General features: G+C 39.9%; 1 protein-coding gene across 3 annotated transcripts in view; it reads left to right on the top strand.

Moving 5' to 3' along the window:
• ADNP (activity dependent neuroprotector homeobox) overlaps nucleotides 1-19,093 on the top strand; it is a 34,345-nt gene that overhangs the window by 3,734 nt on the left and 11,518 nt on the right. Inside the window, exon 1 of one of the 3 annotated variants that reach the window (XM_013985467.2) lies at nucleotides 14,901-17,265. Coding sequence (XP_013840921.1) covers nucleotides 17,208-17,265 — 58 coding nt within the window. The 5' untranslated portion in view covers nucleotides 14,901-17,207. 3 annotated transcript variants of the gene reach the window in all.

The following is a 19,093-nucleotide window of genomic DNA, read 5'->3' as shown; positions in this document are numbered from 1 at the left end:
AAGCATATATTCTGCAGTTTCAAAGATTTCCTGATTGTGGCATGAAAAAAAAAAAAAAACTATTGGGCTTGAAGGCTGGAATTTTGGTAAACTGTGAGGGTTCGTTAAAAAGCCTCAATTCACTAGAGGGTGGAGAATGGGTATTCTGTTTAATTGAACATTAAGTAGTGTCTTTCTTTGTCTTGGCCCTTGTTGAAAATTTCCTAACACTGCCTTACTAGAGGCTGCTATACTTTGAACTGACTAAATCTTTGCTTTATGATTCTATAGTCTCTGTGTAAAAAGTAGAGTTTGGGCTGTGAATCTATAAAGACCCCTGTTCCTGCTTATTCTGAAAGTCATTGGTTGTAAACATACCCTCTGTGAATTTGTTAAATTTCCCTTTTTTCCTTTAAACTAGAGTTCAGGAAAAATTCTAATACTATTTAAATTAAAAATAAAAAGTCACCATATTGAAATATACTAAGTGTTAAGTTCTGGATCACTGTTAGTTTGATGGCCCAGTCTCAAGAGTTGCTAAGCCTCTCAAAACCTTGAGCATTCTCGACGAGAACAAACCTTTCCATGGCCATGTTCATGCTCCCAAATAAACGATCAGTAGGGTTTTATCAAGTAAAAATGGCTTTTGATTTTTATGTGTAACATACATGCACTTATTATTTATATTTGATTGCTAAAAGCATAATTATGTTAGATATATACTATGTGGTAAATTGTAACTAATAAATTTTAGGAAGTACTGAAAGTAATTCTCAGTATTTTGAAATTTTAAATATTTAGCAACCTGGTAGTTTATTTAATATGATGTGCACCTTCTGACTACACATTTAATTGTGAAAATTACAGTTTAATAAGGAAGATAAAGCTGTTCTGTTGTAAAGGAGCAAGTATGGATCAATACTTGGGTAGGGAAGAGATAAAAACTTGAGAATTGAAATAGTATTTTTTTCTTTTGCAGTCCATGCATAAATAACAAAATTGCATTAAGTTGTAATAGAACTTGGCAGATTGAGTTCTTTAAGGGGTGGGTGGGTATATACACATAAAGTACGGTTCAGGTTTTTAGCATTGAAATGATATTAAATACAAGTAAATCCAAATATTGGAGATAATGTTTGGTAACAGTACGTTTAAGCGCAGGGGAAAAATACCAGTTAAATGTCAGGGCTCATTCGTTTGTTTTAGATAACCTGTTTAAATCATAGATAAACTTTTTTTAAAGTGAAGTGAAAGTACAACCAAAAACTTTTTGAAATTCTTGTTTTCTAAGTCAAGAATTTGTAGTTTACACCAAGGTGCCCCGTATCGTTGTAATGAGCTACTTGTTCAACCAAGACTTCCAAAGGACTTTCACTTTTAAAGAATGTCGTAAAGTCTGTTATGTCTTCCAGAAGGTAAAATACTTTCCACAAGAGTGTAACTTTCATTTACTTGCCTAAGAGGCATGAACATTTAGAAAAATGTTGCTCTCCTATGTAAATAGTTTAATTATAGTTAGATTCACAGAGCTTGGTGTATTATTAGCATCACATAAACTTAGAAAATTTTTCCTCCTCTAGTTTTGTAAGAACTTGTGGTATTAAGTCTGGAGCAAATGCCATATTTTGCTGATTTGCATCATGATTAGTTATACATTATATGTTGTTAGTTTGGAAACTTGGCATTTCAAGCATATGAACCAAAGGCCCACACTAACTGAATTAATATTTAAATGCAGAATCTGTTTTTTATTTACACGGTGCTTTCCACCTTGATCATTGAGACACTTTACAGGAGAAGCCACCCATGTTTAGCCCTGCATGAGTAGTGATAATTCCATATGACTTCATAGGTTTTTTTGTTGTTGTTGTTTCTTTGCCTGATTCTGTTAATTAGAAAGTGAGGGGGTGTTCCCGTCTTGGCTCAGCGGTAACAAACCTGACTAGTATCCATGAGAATGTGTGTTTGATCTCTGGCCTTGCTCAGTGGGTTAAGGATCCAGTGCTGCCTTGAGCTGTGGCCTAGTTCGCAGACATGACCCAGATCCCTGCTGTGGCTGTGGTGTAGGCCAGCAGCTGCAGCTCTTATTCGACCCCTAGCCTGGGAACTTGAATATGCCCAGATGTGGCCCTAAAAATGAGGGGAAGGATGATTGTGTTCTCTTAGTGTCTTGGTATCCCTTATACCTTTCTTTTGGTTGTGACCTACCTTTAACATCTGCCAGTTTAGGGGTCAGCTTAAATGAGAGTCCATATTCTGCTTTCCTGGAAGGACAAGGCTCTACATATTATCAGGCTTCTCAAATTGGGGTGTATTTATCAACCTAATTATATGGGGATTTGCTTATGTGTATGTGTTTATATGTATATAGTGAGTTTTGATTGGGGTACACATTTTTAATAAATGTAAAATGCGAAATTCTCTTCACTATTTCAGTTCTGGGCTCTTTTGTCTCCATGTATACGTTCCTGTCCTCTGCCATTAGTTCTTTGAGGCACACTTTGAAGCCTTGTTGGTGTTTGGTTTGTTTTGTTTTTTGGCTGCACCCATGGCATGTGGAAGTTCCAGGGCCAAGGATCAAACCTGCACCACAGCAGTGACCAGAGCTGCTGCAGTGACAGTGCCAGATGCTCAGTCTATTGCACTGCAAGGGAACTCCTAGTCTCCTTGGTTTTAGTGATTATTTAATTACAAGACAGCAGATAGAGAAATTCTGATTATCTCGAAAATTTTACTATTGTTCCAGAAATAAAGGTTTAGAAATTAAAAGAGCATAAAAAAGACTCAGTAGCATTATCAAGGGCAGACTGTCCTGAACATTTGCCACAACTGTGGCATACCTGAAAAAAACATGCACATAATTTCTAAGAGACTCCTTCAGTGACCATCCCTTAGAGTTAAAAATGAATTCTTCCACATCCTAAATCCCTCTCCAATAAGGGTATAGATTTGTAATTAAGTCACTTAGCTTTGGGTTGTGTTTATGTGTCACTTCTCTTGACTTGGTTGATGCCTTTATTAAGGATGAGCTGTAAGTGTAAAGGCTCCCTTGCTGGCCTTTATAGTGTTATAAAGTAATATTGATGGTGGGTCTTTTTCATTTTCTAAGCACTTTATAAACCATTCTCAATTCTTTCCTTGTTTCACAAGTAGGGAAATGAAGGCGCTATCACATGCAGTGATTAAAGTGAGCCAGGGTCTATGTCAGGGCTGGTTCTCAGGTCCGTGTTTGGAGCACAGGCTTTTATGGTGCTCCTGTGAACTGTTTGCCTAATGAGGGCTCAAATGAGTGCTTCATAACTTCATAGTGCTTGTATGTCAGCTAACATTCACGGATCCCGTGGGCTACACTAGCTTCTTTACAGCAGAAATTGTGCTGATGGTAATTAGTTGAAGTAGCTACTGTATCAGGTTTGAGGTTGGCTGTATAAAGATCTAAAAAGAAGGTTTGTTTATGGTCCATTGCTTTTCCCAGTGTTTCGGTTTAGGGCAGTCTTGTTCCTTCTCTCCTTTGAGTGGTTATATTTGCTTAGACAGATAATTGCTATCTTTTGCTCTTTTGCCTTTTCTGTCTTTTTTGAACCCTCTATGCTCCATTTAAGAGCTTGTGGAAACCGGTGCTTCCTTTGAAAATCTGTAAAGCTTTCCTTTTCTGGTGGGAACCGATAGTAACTGAGAACCTGTATGAGAGGTCTCTTTTGAAACATGGTTTATCTGAAGAAACTTCTATCTGGTGGAAATACGATAGAATTTATTAAACTGTTAAATTGGTATTATACTTTTAAGCTAACAGAATTCTTGCTCTTGTGAAAGAGAACTGAGACTGGGTGTGTCCTAATGCAGGGGATACTTAGAATCCTGGTTTGAGATCAGTTATACTTAAAAAACAAGAAAAATATAAGTAAAACTTCTATGCAGAAAGTGTAAGGATTGAACCATCAAGCGGCAAAACCTCTCTAAGAATAATAATGCTTTTGCTAGGCCTTGGCTTTAGAAGATAGTTTAGAAAAGCATAAGAAGTGATTCAAATAAATTGTGTATTCTGTTTTTCAAGAATGGTGGGAAAAATTCACTTTCCAATACTATGGGGAAATTGTTTTGAGTAGCTTTGATAAAACATGGAAAACTTCTTAAAGGATTGAAAACAACCTACCTTTTTTTTATCTTAGGCCATTTAGATGTGAAGACCGGTAGCATGCTTCTGGAATGATTATAAATGGGTATATCTGATATCTTCTTAGGCCTGATTGTTAATTAGTTGATTTCCCTGTTTCACGTTTCTCTCAGGCCAGGTTGTCCACCTGTATTGCCAGCAAGCGTCTCCAAGCCTCTGGAGTTCGTATACAGGCAGCATATTCGACTCCCCGCTGTGGTCCTGCCCCGCTGGGAAGCGTTTTAAAACGGAGTAAATTGGGAAATGCCTCCATCGTACATTCTCCTTAAAGCTAGATTGGGATATTAGAGATATTCTCCATCATTTTTTTTCTTTTTTAAGCAATGAGGCATCTTTTCCCCTTTCAAATAGTTTTATGTGTGAACTCTACTATATAAAATTGATAAAGGGTCAGCTTTCATGTTGTCCCTCAAGTGTCATCTTCTCCATCAGTATGTATATCTTATAAGTTAGCACTTTCTGAGAAGCACATCCTGAAAACCGTTGGTGTTCTCAAAATTCTGGAGGTCACAGCTGGGGTTCTTGTCTGAAATCGAAATACTCGAAATAGGACAAGCAGCAGCCAATAATAACAGTTCCTAGTTGTATGCGCTTGTCTTTTCATCTGAAAGTCTTCTCAAAAGACAACTCAAATTTCATATGTCTATGTTTAATAAACAAAATCTAGATCACACCTTTTATTTCTAAGTCACTTATAGGTTCATTTTGGCTATTTATGAATGTTCTGTTGCCTAACCACTATAAATGCCACCGAGCTTGTAAAATTAAGTCATATGCTAACTCTAATAGTATGAATGGCTCACACAAATGTGAAGGATTGTATAAAAACACTATTGTGTGTAAGTATCAATGCACATTATAACGTGTACAGGAACAGGTATGGCAACTACATCTGATTTTCAGAAATAGTAATAGTCCATGCTTTTTAAAAGATTGTATGCTGCTATGAACTCGTAATTTTCAAAGTGATTGTTCTTATGTCTGATCTGTTTCGAGGTAATGATAAAAAAACTTCTGACATTTGAACAGTGTCCATAGGAAACAGACCTCCAGAGGTGAAGTAACGTTTTTAGAGGCTCAAAGCTAGTAAGCGGCAGAGCAGGGATTTAAACACAGATCTCTCCAGCTCTAGAGCTATATTCTTTGTCACTACATTGTACCACCTTTCTAACAGGGGAAATCTTTATGTCACCATACTTAGTTTAATAAGTTTGAATAATAATAATAAGTTTAATAAGTTTGTAATAAGTTTGAAGTTACGGGGGAAAAAATGTTTATATGTGGCTGATAGGTAAGCTAAATTTTTGTCCATGAAACCACTGTAGTCTTAATGGAAAACACAAATTTTAATGTCAGTTTCAGGCTTCATAGTTGAACTTTTTCCCCCTCTTCATTTTGCTGTCACTTCATTGTCTTGTTACCTTATACCTAAGGCTCTGGCTATTTTGCCAACCTTTCAGATTGAATAGGTAGGTCTAGAATGGGTGTCAGCTCCCTCAGCTGATTCTGACAATGGCTACATCTGGTATCCACTCTTCTACTTAATCTAGACCTTTTTTTAATGGGCCCTGCTGAATGCAACCAGATTAATTCTTTCCAAGTGCCATTAGAATTGCATGGCTTCTCTACTTCAGTACCTGCAGCATCGCCTCAGTGCCTACCAGACATGACAGCACTCAGGCTTCAACTCACAGTCTCCGTCCTATCCCCAGTCTACCTTCCCGCCTTGTTGATTACTACTCAGAAGCTTAACGTAAACTCCTTGCCTCTCCACTTCTGGAACTATGCCAGCAGTTTTTTTATTTTTATTTTTTATTTTTTATTTTTTTTGCAGTGAATGCAGATTCTCCACTTAACTTTAGTGGCCCCAGCTCAACAGTTACTTACACCTTCTCCTAACCGCCCCTGCCGAGAATGAACTGTCCCTGTTAAGAAGCCTCAGAATATTTAGCTTGTGACACATCTGACACATTGCCTCTTTTCCTGTGTATACTTATGGGGTTTCATCTCTATAAACCCTTTGTAGGCAGGGACTGTTTATTGATTTTACACTTACTGAGTACTTGCTATGTTCTAGCCACTGATGAAGATACCAGAGCTGTATCGGGGGGGAAAAAAACAGGGTACTTTTAATGGACCTTCTTCGCCTTGAATAGTGAGATAACATCCTTGTCCTGCTATTTTAAGGGTTCAGTTTAGCCTATCATTTGAGATCAGGAAAGTCTCTGCTGAAAAATGATTCATAGTAATTGTAGTTTACAAATATAAATACCTTTTTACCAATTGTATCTATTATACTTTCAGTTCATATTTTACTAAATCTCTTGAGATCACCTATGATGAGTATTTAAAACAAATTAAGACTTTTTTATTTTGCTTTTTAGGGCTACACCCACGGCATATGGAGGTTCCCAGGCTAGGGGTCGAATCGGAGCTACAGCTACTGGCCATAGCCACAGCCACAGCCTCGCATGATCTGAGCCATGTATGTGACCTACGCCACAACTCACAGCAACACTGTATCCTTAACCCACTGAGCGAGGCCAGGGATCAAACCCACAACCTCATGGTTCCTAGTTGGATTCGTTTCTGCTGTGCCACGATGGGAACTCCTAAAATAAAGCTTTTAAGGAGTTCCCCTTGTGGCTCAGCAGGTTAAGAACCTGACTAGGATCCATGAGGATGTAGGTTCGATCCCTGGCCTTACTCAGTGGATTAAGGATCCTGTGTTGCTGCGAGCTGCGGCATAGGTCACAGATAAGGCTCAGGTATGGCTTTACTGTGGCTGTGGCATAGGCTGTCAGCTGCAGCTCCCATTCAGTGCCCTAGCCTGGGAACTTCCATATGCCACAGGTGAGGCCTAAGAAGGCAAAGGAAAAAAATTTTTAAGTCAGTGTGATTATAATTTTAGTAATTGGTAATTGATTTTATAAATGTCGTAATTGATAGTATTTGTCCTTTTGTGACTGGCTTATTTTGCTTAGTATAATATCTTCGAATAATCTGTTTTATGTTTCCAGTGGCCGCTTTTTAAAAAATGACAAGTGATATTTTTAATAATTTTTAATCCAGTATACTCAAAGTATTGTCTCAACATGTAGTCTGTTTTTGAAAGGCTATGAGACATTTTGCATTTTTTCATACTAAGCCTTGGAAATCCCAAGTATATTTTATACTTAAAAGCATATCTCAGAGTTCCCACTATGGCAGCTTGGGTTGCTGCAGAGGTATGGGTTCGATTCCCCAAGCCCAGCACAGTGGGTTAAAGAATCTGCATCACCCCAATATAGGTCACATTTAATCCCAAAACTAATCCATATGCTATGGGTGTGGCCATTTAAAAAAAAAAAAAAGGCAGTATATTTCAAATGGACAAAGGACGTCAATAGACATTTCTCCAAAGAAGATAGATAAATGGCTAGTAAGCACATGAAAAGATGCTCAGTGTCACTCATCATTAGGGAAATGCAAATTAAAGCTACAGTGAAAATCTACCTCACACCCATTAAGCTGGCTACTATCAAAAAAAAAAAAAAAAAGAAAACTGGAGTTCCCGTGGCGGCTTAACAGTAATGAACCCGACTAGTATCCATGAGGAAGGGGGTTCGATCCCTGGCCTCACACAGTGAATTAAGGATCTAGCATTGTTGTGAGCTGCAGTGTAGGTCACAGACTTGGATCCCATGTTGCTGTGGCTGTGGTGTAGGCCGGCAGCTACAGTTCCCATTCGACCCTGAGCCTGGGGACTTCCACATGCTGCAGGTGTGGCCCTAAAAAGACAAAAAAAAAAAAAGCTGCTGGTGAGGATGTGAAGAAATTGGAACACTGCACTGTTGGAAATATAAATGGTAGAACCGCTAAGGAAACATAGAATTACCATGTGATCCAGCAGCAGAGTTACTTGTACACCCACGTTCATAGCAGTGTTACTCACAGTAGCTGAAATCTGGAACAAGTGTCCATCAGCAGGTGAATGGATAAATGCGATGTACACATAGAATGGAATAGTGTTCAGCCTTAAAAGGGAACGGAAATCTGACAAAATGCTAGAACTGGGTAAACCTTGAAGGCATTATGCTAAGTAAAATAAGTAGTCACAAAAAGACAGGTACTATCTGATGGCACTTACATGAAGTACTTAAAAGAGTCACAATCATAGAGGCAAAGTAGAATGGTGGCTGCCAGATGCAGATGGGAGGGGAGAAATTGGGAGTTATTGTTTAATGGAGATTTGGTTGTGCAAGATGAAGGGTTTTGAAGGTGGATGGTGGTGATGGTGATACCGCTAAACTGTACCCAAAAAATGGCTGAAATGGTAAATTCTATGTGTATTTTGCCAGTCAGTCAACCAATAAAAGTTTAAAGCATATCTCAGTTCATTTCAGACTAGCCACATTTTAAGTGCCTAATAGCCATTTGTGGCTAGTATCTGCTTTATTGGAAAGCATAGTTCTTAAAATAAAAATTTATAAAATTTTCAGGCAATATTGGTTTCTGTTTTGTTTTTGCTGCATGAGTAAATGCGAAAGTACATCAATTCCAGTTCCCCCCCCCCTTGCTTTTTTTTTTCCCCCCCTTTGCTTTTTAAGATAATTTAGGCATGCATGAAAATACAGGAAGGTAAATATACCCCAGTACTTACTATTGTCTTGGGTAAAATTATTTGTGCTCTTTGCCTTACCTATATTTTATGCTAGACCCAGATTCCTTTTTTTTTTTTTTTAACAACTTGAGTTATCTTTCATGTACCATACAATTCACCCTCTTAAAGGTATAATTCAACATTTTCTAGTATATTCACAGAGTTGTTCAGTTATTACCTCAATTTTTTAAAAAATATTTTCATCACTCCATAGAGAACCCAGTCCTGGTACATTAGCAGTCACCTTCTGTTTTCCCCCTAATTCCTCCAGCCCTAGGCAGCTTTAATCTTTCTGTTTCTGAGATTTGCCTCTTATAGACATTTCATATAAATGTAATCATAAGTGGCCTTTGTGGGTGACTTTTTTCACTTGGTGTAATATTTTCATGGTTCATCATGTTAGAGCATATATCAGTATTTCCTTTTTTTTTTTTTTGGCTGAATCATTCCATTGTACAGATATACCACATTTTATTGAATATCGGTTGATGGAGATTTGGGTGGTTTGGGGGGGTTTTTTTGGTTTTTGTTTTTGTTTGCTGTTTCTTGGGCCGCTCCCGCGCCATATGGAGGTTCCCAAGCTAGGGGTCAAATTGGAGCTGTAGCTGCCAGCCTACGCCAGAGCCACAGCAACGCGGGATCCGAGCCGAGTCTGCGACCTACACCACAGCTCATGGCAGTGCCGGATCGTTAACCCACTGAGCAAGGGCAGGGATCGAACCCGCAACCTCATGGTTCCTAGTTGGATTCGTTAACCACTGCGCCACAACGGGAACTCCTGGTTTTTCTTTCTTGGATATTATGAATACTGCTGAGAACATGGACAAGTTTTTGTGTGGGCATATGTTTTCATTTCTCAGTTGCTTTTATACCAAGAATGAATGGAATTTGGCAAGGGAAAGGAGCCTAAGAGGTAGTTAAGAGTAGACTAGTCTCCTGCCTACCCCTGTCCTCTAGGGGAGAAAAAAAATCGTCAAAGCCTCTGTTTTTCCTAAGCAATTTTCAGAACATGCTTTGAGTATTGATAATGGAAAACTAGGATACATCTTTTTTTGAAAAGCTGTTGTTTTACCTGAAGATACCAAGATTGTGGTTTTTATTTTGCAAAATATTGCCTACCATTAAAATTTGGATAAGAAAGATAACCATTTAGATATGACCATCTAGTGACATCCACAGTGATGTTAAAAGTGCTTAAGGCAAGTGGACTCAGAACTGAGTTGTTTCACATCTTAGATGTAATGTGACCATCTGACCTGAAATGTATGCTTAATCTCGATTATCTACACTTGAGCTAGTTTGGCTGAATTATTTATGGCTATTTTTCCATCTTGGATACTAAAGTTCTGACACTTTCAGATGTATGTATATAATGTACTGTTGTTTACTTTTCATTGGAGATCAGAGCTTCATCTGCATGGGTAATGGGAAGAACACTGCATCCTAGATCTGGAGATAACCTTGAGACCCAGCCCCATCACTGACAAGCTCATCACTCTTAAGCCAGTTGCTTCATTCACCTCATTGCTAATCTGTAAAATGAGAAGGATTTAGATTAGGCAAACCCCTAGGTTCTTTTCAGTGATTCATGGTGCTTTTTCATAACTGATCTTAATTGATGCTATGATTTGGAATATAAATCTCAATCTCTTGTCTTTCCTAAGGCCTGTGTATGTGTTCTTTTTTTCATTTTGGAGTCAATCCTCATGCCCCTTCAATTGAGAAGATAAAGACTGTTTATAGTTACTTCTCTTCTAACCAGACCTGGATTCAGAACAGAATATCTTTTTCTTGTCTACTAAACCAGCTAGTTCTGGCAAAGATGGCATGTGGGCCTCTCTGCACATCCCCCCCCCCCGAAATTGGTTGATTGTAGTTATATGTGTGAAGTGGCTGCCACCAACATAAACGCACCTTTCAGGAACATTAATTTGAAAATAATGTCCAGAGTTAGAGAAGTGTCTTGACCTGATTAAGTCACATGGAATAACATTTTTTTTCAGGGCACCAAAAAGATTACAAACTGGAGCTGTTCTTTGGAGATTGGCTTACAAGATAACAGCAGGAACGGTCAAAAGAACTGAGCAGGGTTTTAACTTGGAGAAGGGGAAAGACATGAGAGGGAAAGAAGTGTGAGCCACTGTTAGGTGGCTAAGAGAGTAAGACGTTACGTAGCTGAACTGAGAGTTGTGGGCGCTGCAGAGCATTACGAAGAGTACGCTGGCGAACAGAACTGTCCAGTGTGGGACAAGCTGCCTGGTGGGGTCAGGCAGAGAGTCTCTTAGGGTACAGTTGTTTATGGAAGGGATTCATACATTGTTTATAAAAAGTGGCCAAAAGTATTCCTATGATTAAACATTTTTATACAGGATGCTGTATTTAGACAGATGCATTCATTCTGCTTTGCATGAATAGCCTACCTACGAAAGAAATGGTTATGAAAACTTAACTGTAGGGAATTTAATAATTCATTTTATTAAAACTTGAAGAAAATCTTGTTTTCCGAAGTAGAGGCAGTTTTATATTTGATACTTTACTCAGTTACTTGGGTTTATTATCAAGCTGAAAGAATAGTAAAAATTAATGCAGTGAAGAACAGAAGAAAAGAAAATTGGTTACATTTCCTGCCTGCTTCTTATCTTTATTAACAGTGTTTGGGGGGGTAGGTTTTTGTGGGGTTTTTTTGGCTTTGTGGCATGTGAAAGTTCCCAGGGCATGGATGAACCCGAGCCACAGCAGTGATAATACCAAATTCATAACTGTTAGGCCACCAAGGAGCTCCCAACACTTGTTCTGATGTATATCCTAAGCAACGTAATTGATGTTCGTTAGTTAAATTTAGCTTTTGCTACAAGTGCGTCTTCACTGGCAAAGTAGTTTCTACTGGGCTTTCTAAATACTCCCTTTTTTTACGCCTCAACACTGCCGTAATTTTCTGATTGAAGAGAGAAAAGACACAACTCTCTTCTTACTTGTGTCCTGCTGCACAGTTTTATCTGCTAATCCAGAAGAGCATTCTGCCCCTGGGTAGTCAGACAGTTACTTGTTTTGTGGTATTTGGGATTGAGGAAGAGAGGAAAAGGAGGAGACCGAGATGCTTTTCTGTGAAGAGCCTGTGGCATCTGGAAGGTCTTTTGCCCAAGCTTATAGAAAATTGAAAGATAAGCTGCCTCTGTTCAGGACTGTGTTTTTTGTTTTTTGTTGTTGTTTTTTGTTTGTTTGTTTGTTTGTTTTGTCTTTTTGCTGTTTCTTTGGGCCACTCCCGCGGCATATGGAGGTTCCCAGGCTAGGGGTCCAATCGGAGCTGTAGCCACCAGCCTACGCCAGAGCCACAGCAACGCGGGATCCGAGCCGCGTCTGCAACCTACACCACAGCTCACGGCAACGCCAGATTGTTAACCCACTGAGCAAGGGCAGGAACCGAACCCACAACCTCATGGTTCCTAGTCGGATTTGTTAACCACTGCGCCATGACGGGAACTCCAGGACTGTGTTTTAGAATAAGATTGAGTAGGGCGATTGCTTCCAGACTGAATGGAGGCTCTAGGCTCTCAATGTGCTCACGCACTGGAGCGTTGTTCTAGAAAGGCCTTACAAGTTTCTTTTTTTTTTTTTTTTTTTTAATGATTTACTATGTTGTGCAAGGTTAATTTTTTTTTTACAGCACCGATAGGTGGAGTTCCCACTGTGGCGCAGTGGGACTGGCAGCATCTCTGGAGCGCTGGGACTCAGGTTCGATCTCCAGCCCAGCACAGTTTTTACATCTGATTTAATTTGAATGTAGGGCTAGTGACATCCTGAAAAGCAAGTAAGTGTTGACCACTTTGGATCCCAGAATAGTTGGGAAAGATAAATTCTTACTGGTTTTAAAAAGAAAGGGTTTTATAGTAAACACGCTTATGAGTGCTATTAGTGAGTATTTGGGTGTTGAGGCGGTGGCAGGAGGAAAGAAAAGAGTGTAAAAATATGGGAATAACGTTTTCTTTCTGCCTAGGTAGTTTTTAACTTAACCAGGTCCAAAATGTTTCCAAAAAGACATCACAAAATTTATTGCCGCCATGCGTAGCAATGAAGTAACTAAATGCTTTGATTGAATCTTCTTTTAGTGCTTTCACCTCTTAGAATTTGATATGTTTAGTTAGATCTGTGATTTAAAGAAACTTCAAATATCTGACTCTGACTCTTAAATCTCATTGTGGGTTATAAGAGCTTTATATATACTTGCACCAGCAGTAATTGGAGTGTTTGTAAGTACTAAAGGTCTAGATTTCTGGAGTTCCCGTCGTGGCTCAGTGGTTAATGAATCCGACAAGGAACCATGAGGTGGCGGGTTCGATCCCTGCCCTTGCTCAGTGGGTTAACGATCCGGCGTTGCCGTGAGCTGTGGTGTAGGTTGCAGACGCGCCTCAGATCCCGCGTTGCTGTGGCTCTGGCGTAGGCTGGCGGCTACAGCTCCGATTGGACCCCTAGCCTGGGAACCTCCAATGCCGCGGGAGCGGCCCAAAGAAATAGCAAAAAGACAAAAAAATAAAATAAAATAAAAGGTCTAGATTTCTTACATATTAATTTGGGTTGATGGTGTACCAAAAATGAAAATGCTTATATTTGTAGTAGTTTGAATGTCTTCCTAATATTTTATTAACTCAGAAAATATAGCTGCCTTTTTTCTTCAGTAGTAATGACATCGTTTCCAGCCTTTGATTCTTACCCACTTCCCACCAAAAAGATATTTCCAGAGCTTCGCAGCTTTAATGTAGAAGTGTTTAAAAAACAACAGAGTATAAACTGTGTTCTAATCCTTAGGCTTACTGCGGGTTTCCTATAACCATATTCTAATCGGACTGATTTTATTTGGAGATTCTCAGTAAACTATTGGAATTCTGCTATACCCATCAAACGTCATGCTTTAGTTGATAGTTCTCCTGGTCCAGATTCTGCATTTCAGTAGTCTGCAACCTTGGCATAAATGTGTATTATGAGCTTTAGTTTAGACAAGATAACTATTTCAAAGAGCTACTTGGGAACCGAGAAGTTTTTCCTCTTCTTTACATCAACCTGAGCCCCTCCCTCCACTTTGTATCTTTTATATATTTCAAATAAGATTCCTTTAACAAGGGTTTCACCTCTTTGAACAGGGGAGGGGTTGGAAACCACTGGTTTAGACTGAGTAACTTATGTTTTACCAAGAAGCAGTACGATATCCTTGTCTAGCTCTTAATGCAGTGTTAGAAATGTTTTTTCTGTGAAAATTGTAGATCTTTATTCACTAGTCTAACTGATGCATTAGTTGTCACTCTAGTATATGTTCAAATTTCACTTCCCAAATATTAGAAAGTAGTAGAGTTATACCAGCAGGTGATGGAAACCAGGACACCCTGTCACGTTAGCTTCCGTGTTTTCTGGCATGTTAAATTAGTACCACGTGTTCTTATTAGGAACTTGAAATGTAAGAATGCACGTAAAAATAATGAAGAAGTTGTATACTGGAAAATGCTGTGCTACAGCCATACTTGCAGTAGTTATTTGGCGGGGGCGGGGGGGTGGTGTTTAATTTGAGTTTTGCTATTTAGGGCCGCACCTGCAACATGTGGATGTTCCCTTCCCAGGCTAGGGGTGGAATCAGAGCTGTAGCTGCTGGCCTATGCCATGGCAGTGCTTAGATCTGAGCCTCCTCTTTGACCTACACCATAGCTTACAGCAAGGCCGGATCCTTTAACCCACTGAGCAAGGCCAGGGATCAAACCCACATCCTCATGGATACTAGTTGGGTTCATAACCTGCTCAGCCATGATGGGAACTCCCCTTGCCGTAGTTTAAAATATAATCTGTAGAAGCTTGATTTGGATATTTGTTTGGTTTCCTTTTTTTTTTTTTTTTAGGGCCACACCTGCGGCATATGGAGGTTCCCAGGCTAAGTGTCGAATTGGAGCTATAGCTGCTGGCCACAGCCATAGCAATGTGAGATCTGAGCCACATCTGTGACATTTACCACTGCTCATGGCAGCACTGGAGGCTTAACCCACTGAGCGAGGCCAGGAATTGAACCTGAGTCCTTATGGATATCAGTCAGAATGTTTCCACTGAGCCAGAATGGGAACTCTTTTTTTTTTTTTTTTTTTTTTAAATCCTGGCTTGATTATTTAGTTTTTACTTTTTCTGATGGCTCAGTTATAAATGCTTTTTTGCCTTTCTTCTACCCCAAAAAACAAGGGCTAAATGATGCCATCCTTGATATGGTGGCTTTGCAAAGGACTGCAATACACAGACAAGCCCCACTGACTATTGGTACATTAGGGCCTGCAAATCTTGCTTTCAGCCTGTGAAACTAGCACTGTCATCTGTTGGATGCTCCTCCACTTCCTGACCCAGACCTGGGTGGAGCCAAGCCTTTTAGTAGAGCTCTTATTTCATAAGTGGTTATAATTAATGTTTCTTGGTTAATGACCTCTTTGCCTAAATAAAGGTCGCAGTCATTGATGATGTGTTCAGTCTACAGGTATTTCCTCGTGAGACAGGCTTTTTCTGCCTTTATTTATCCTCTTTGTACTGGAAGTAAAAAAGTATATTTGCTTTGGGTATTTGGTCAGGAAAGAAGTGCACGTTTTTGATCAGTCTTATGTATAGCTGTATATAATTTATATGGTTTTTTAAGTTTTATATGTTTTTTTTGTTTTGTTTTTTTGTTTGTTTTTTTGTCTTTTTGTTGTTGTTGTTGTTGCTATTTCTTGGGCTGCACCCACGGCATATGGAGGTTCCCAGGCTAGGGGTTGAATCGGAGCTGTAGCCACTGGCCTACGCCAGAGCCACAGCAACGCGGGATCCGAGCCGCGTCTGCAACCTACACCACAGCTCACGGCAACACCGCTGAGCAAGGACAGGGATCGAACCCTCAACCTCATGGTTCCTAGTCGGATTTGTTAACCACTGCGCCACAGCGGGAACTCCCAAGTTTTATATGGTTTTTAAGTTATCTGTACAGATCTCAGATTTTGATTTCAGCCATCTGACCCCTGCTTTCTGAGGAAAGCATATGAGTGGGAATTTGGCCAGGATTAGTGAAACTTTAATCTTTTGGCCTTAATCAGGGTATAATTTGCAAAGGTTGGTAGGAAGAAATATGGCTGAATCATTCAACAGTGAATTTAAATCATTCTCAAAAATTGATGATTTTAGCCTTGTTCATCAGATGGCATATGCTTAACCAAAGGCTGCTTAATAACTTCAGTTGTTAATGAAACACTTGCAGGAGTTCCCATCATGGCTCAGTGGTTAACGAACCCTACTAGGATCCATGAGGACTCAGGTTCGATCCCTGGCTTCCCTCAGTGGGTTAGAGGTCCGGCGTTGCCATGAGCTGTGATGTAGGTCGCAGATGTGACTCAGATCCTGCGTTGCCATGGCGGTAGCGTAGGCTGGCAGCTAGAGCTCCGATTTGACCCCTAGCCTGGAAACCTCTATATGCCATGGGTACGCCCTAAAAAGATAAAAGATAAAAAATAATAATAAGATACTTGCAAATGTTAACTCTTATTAACAGGTTTGAGCTTTCTCCCAAATCTTTCAGAATTTAGAAAGTTGTTTTTCTCTTTCCATACAGTGTGTTGGATTTTGATTAGTGAAAACCAGGGGCCACAGCTATTTTAAGCTTTCAAAATAGTTTTATTTCCTGACAAATTCCTATTCTTCCTACTAGTTCCAATTTACAAGTATAATTATTTTGCATAAAATGTCCGATCTTCCTTCTTTCTTCTTCTTCCAGGTCCCACTGTCCAGTGAGACTACCAGAACTTTTGATTGCAAGTAACATGAACCAAAGCATAAGCAAAAAAGATCTTGTGATGTTGATGAAAAGTTTTGGGGCAGGATGGATAGACGGGGCTGTCTCTCAAGCACAGCTGGATTGAGTCAGCAGGAGTGTTTCCCTTTCTGTGCTTTTCTCCATGTTTCTCCTGGTCCTGACTCTGCTTTTCATTATCACTATCAGCTCTCTTTGGGGCACATGTCCAAGTCTGTACTAATTAATGTCTATAGCGATAGGATGCGCTAATTGATTAACCCGAGTCACATCCACTCTGCTTTAATGGAGGAAGGGTCTCCTAACAGACAGCACATGAATTATGGCAGGAGTGGTTCCAAGAAGAGGTTGGGCAGGAGAAACAAGCAGCTTCTTTACTCCAGTGACCCAGTATCTATTGTGCACCCCAGAAGCGATGGACTGTTGAAGGGCCAGAGCCGTGTCCTGTCCAGCTTTCTATCAGCCAAAGGGTACATACTCCAGAATGATTGATGAACAGATGAGTGATTGTTTTGTTCTATTAAATTGGATGTTTTTCCCTTTTTTATGCCATGAGCTGAGAAGTTTATGGTTTGACCGAGTGGGGCTGCCCTTGCTGTTGGGATAATGGTGCTGACATGGTGAAAATGGCCCTCTTGATAGCCTTGAGACTTGAGAGACAAATCTGGAGAAAAAGTAAGCCCATCCCTCTGTGTTCCTTTCAAGGCCCGTCTCTAGACAATTGTGGACATTATTGTCTTCCTAAGAGTAATAGTTTTAAGTATTTGTTTTTAGTTCTCTTTCTGTTCAGAAGTGAGGAACTGCCCCTAATCTCTGGCAGTCAACTTGAACTAGGACACGTAACTAGGAAGGTGTGGTCCTTATGATTGGGATGGAGTAGGCACAGGTAGTTGTCAAAGTCCCAATAAAGGATCATAGATAAAGAGAGAAACGGAAGGGATGCTGGGAGACCTAAGTTCTAGAAAGCCATCAGCACTAGGCAGACTTGCTTGACTAGTGGAGGTGCAAGAATTGCCTCAGGTCATTGGGTGGGGGAGGGGATGAGACCTGCATTCAGATTCAGACCAAGGGCAAGAGTTTGAGCACTGCCCTTAAGCTGATTTGAGTACACAGCTTACTGGCTACTAAGGAGGAGCTACTGCTCCCAGAATGGAAGAGGCAGGCCTTTCCAACCCCGACTCCCCTTGGATGAGAAAACTGTAGGCCACCGCATCCTTGGGGCAGAGCTTCCGTGCCTGCCTGCTTGCATCTCTCACAAGGGTCCTATCTTAATAAATCTATTTCTTGCCTATCATTTTGTCTCTCACTGAATTCCTTCTGCTCAGAGACATGAAGAACCTGAACCTCAGTGAGTCCAGACACAGGGTGAGTGAGTCTAATTTAAAACTGTGGGTTTAAGTCCCAGTGTGGCTTTAGGCTGGGTTCAAGTCCCAGTCTGTGTTCTGGCGAGGTTCAGGCCCCTAGTGCTGTCAGTTTCACTTAGGTCCTGGTTTCTAATGCAGAGGTGAGGAAGAAGCCAGAAGTAATTCCTATAAACATTTTTAATCAAGAATCACATAGATAACATCAACGAACCCTGAACGCAACTGTTGATTTGAGGTTGTTTCTTTTAACAGCAAGCTGTGGGCTGAAAAAAAAAAACAAAAAACATAGGACCCATGAGTTCTTTTTATTATCACCCATAATAATTCTTACATTAACTGATGGTTGGTTGTAGACTTTCTTTCAAGGAACTTTTGGCTTGTTACAGTCACAGAAAACTCAAGAAGCATACACAAGAAATGGAGGCTAGGAGTAGGAGGGAGCCTTCTTTGCTTATTATGTTCCTATACTATGTACCTGTTTTGTCTACTGAGAAAGTGTTTTATTCAATGAATGAAAAACCAGAAGAATCTTTAAATGCTTTTGAGGATGCTAAAGCATGTGAGTGTATTCTAGCTCCAGATGGACAAATTCTTGGAAAGGGCCTCCACGGGAGGGTACCTCCATCTGTGGAAAGGGACAGATGAGAGAATCCCCAGGATCATTAGAAATATCAGAAATCTGCTTATGAAGACAATCGTAATCTTCATTCAGAATATTCTACATTTTCAGCTCTAACTTGGGTTCCTCCTAGTTAATCATAGAACAAATAACCAATTTTTGGTACAGCATTTAAGTTTTTGTAGCCAAGCTCTCTTATGGGCATATTCTTTTTCAGAAATGTAGGTGAATAAATTGGGTACAATGAAGCAGTGAGGTGCTTCTTCACTTGAAGCTCTTAAAATTTTAGACTTTGTTAGCTGTGGGTGGGCACTTAGAATGCCTGGGATCTTCTGTAGGAAAATGGATTTTCCTTTATCCTGAGTACAGTTTGACTCTCTTGAGTGTTTTCCATATAGAATGGTGGCACCATTTCCAACTCTCTGTGTACTTGTTGAGCTTCTCCAGAGGCAGGGAAAACCACAAAGGCTGACTTTGGGGCACATCTCTGCTCTGAAGAGAAGCAGGATTAAAATGGGAA

This window comes from Sus scrofa, chromosome 17 (assembly GCF_000003025.6).
Source record: "Sus scrofa isolate TJ Tabasco breed Duroc chromosome 17, Sscrofa11.1, whole genome shotgun sequence".
In the NCBI taxonomy this organism is placed as follows: domain Eukaryota; kingdom Metazoa; phylum Chordata; class Mammalia; order Artiodactyla; family Suidae; genus Sus; species Sus scrofa.
The sequence above is the reverse complement of the archived record's forward strand: the minus strand, read 5'-3'. Positions and strand labels throughout refer to the sequence as shown.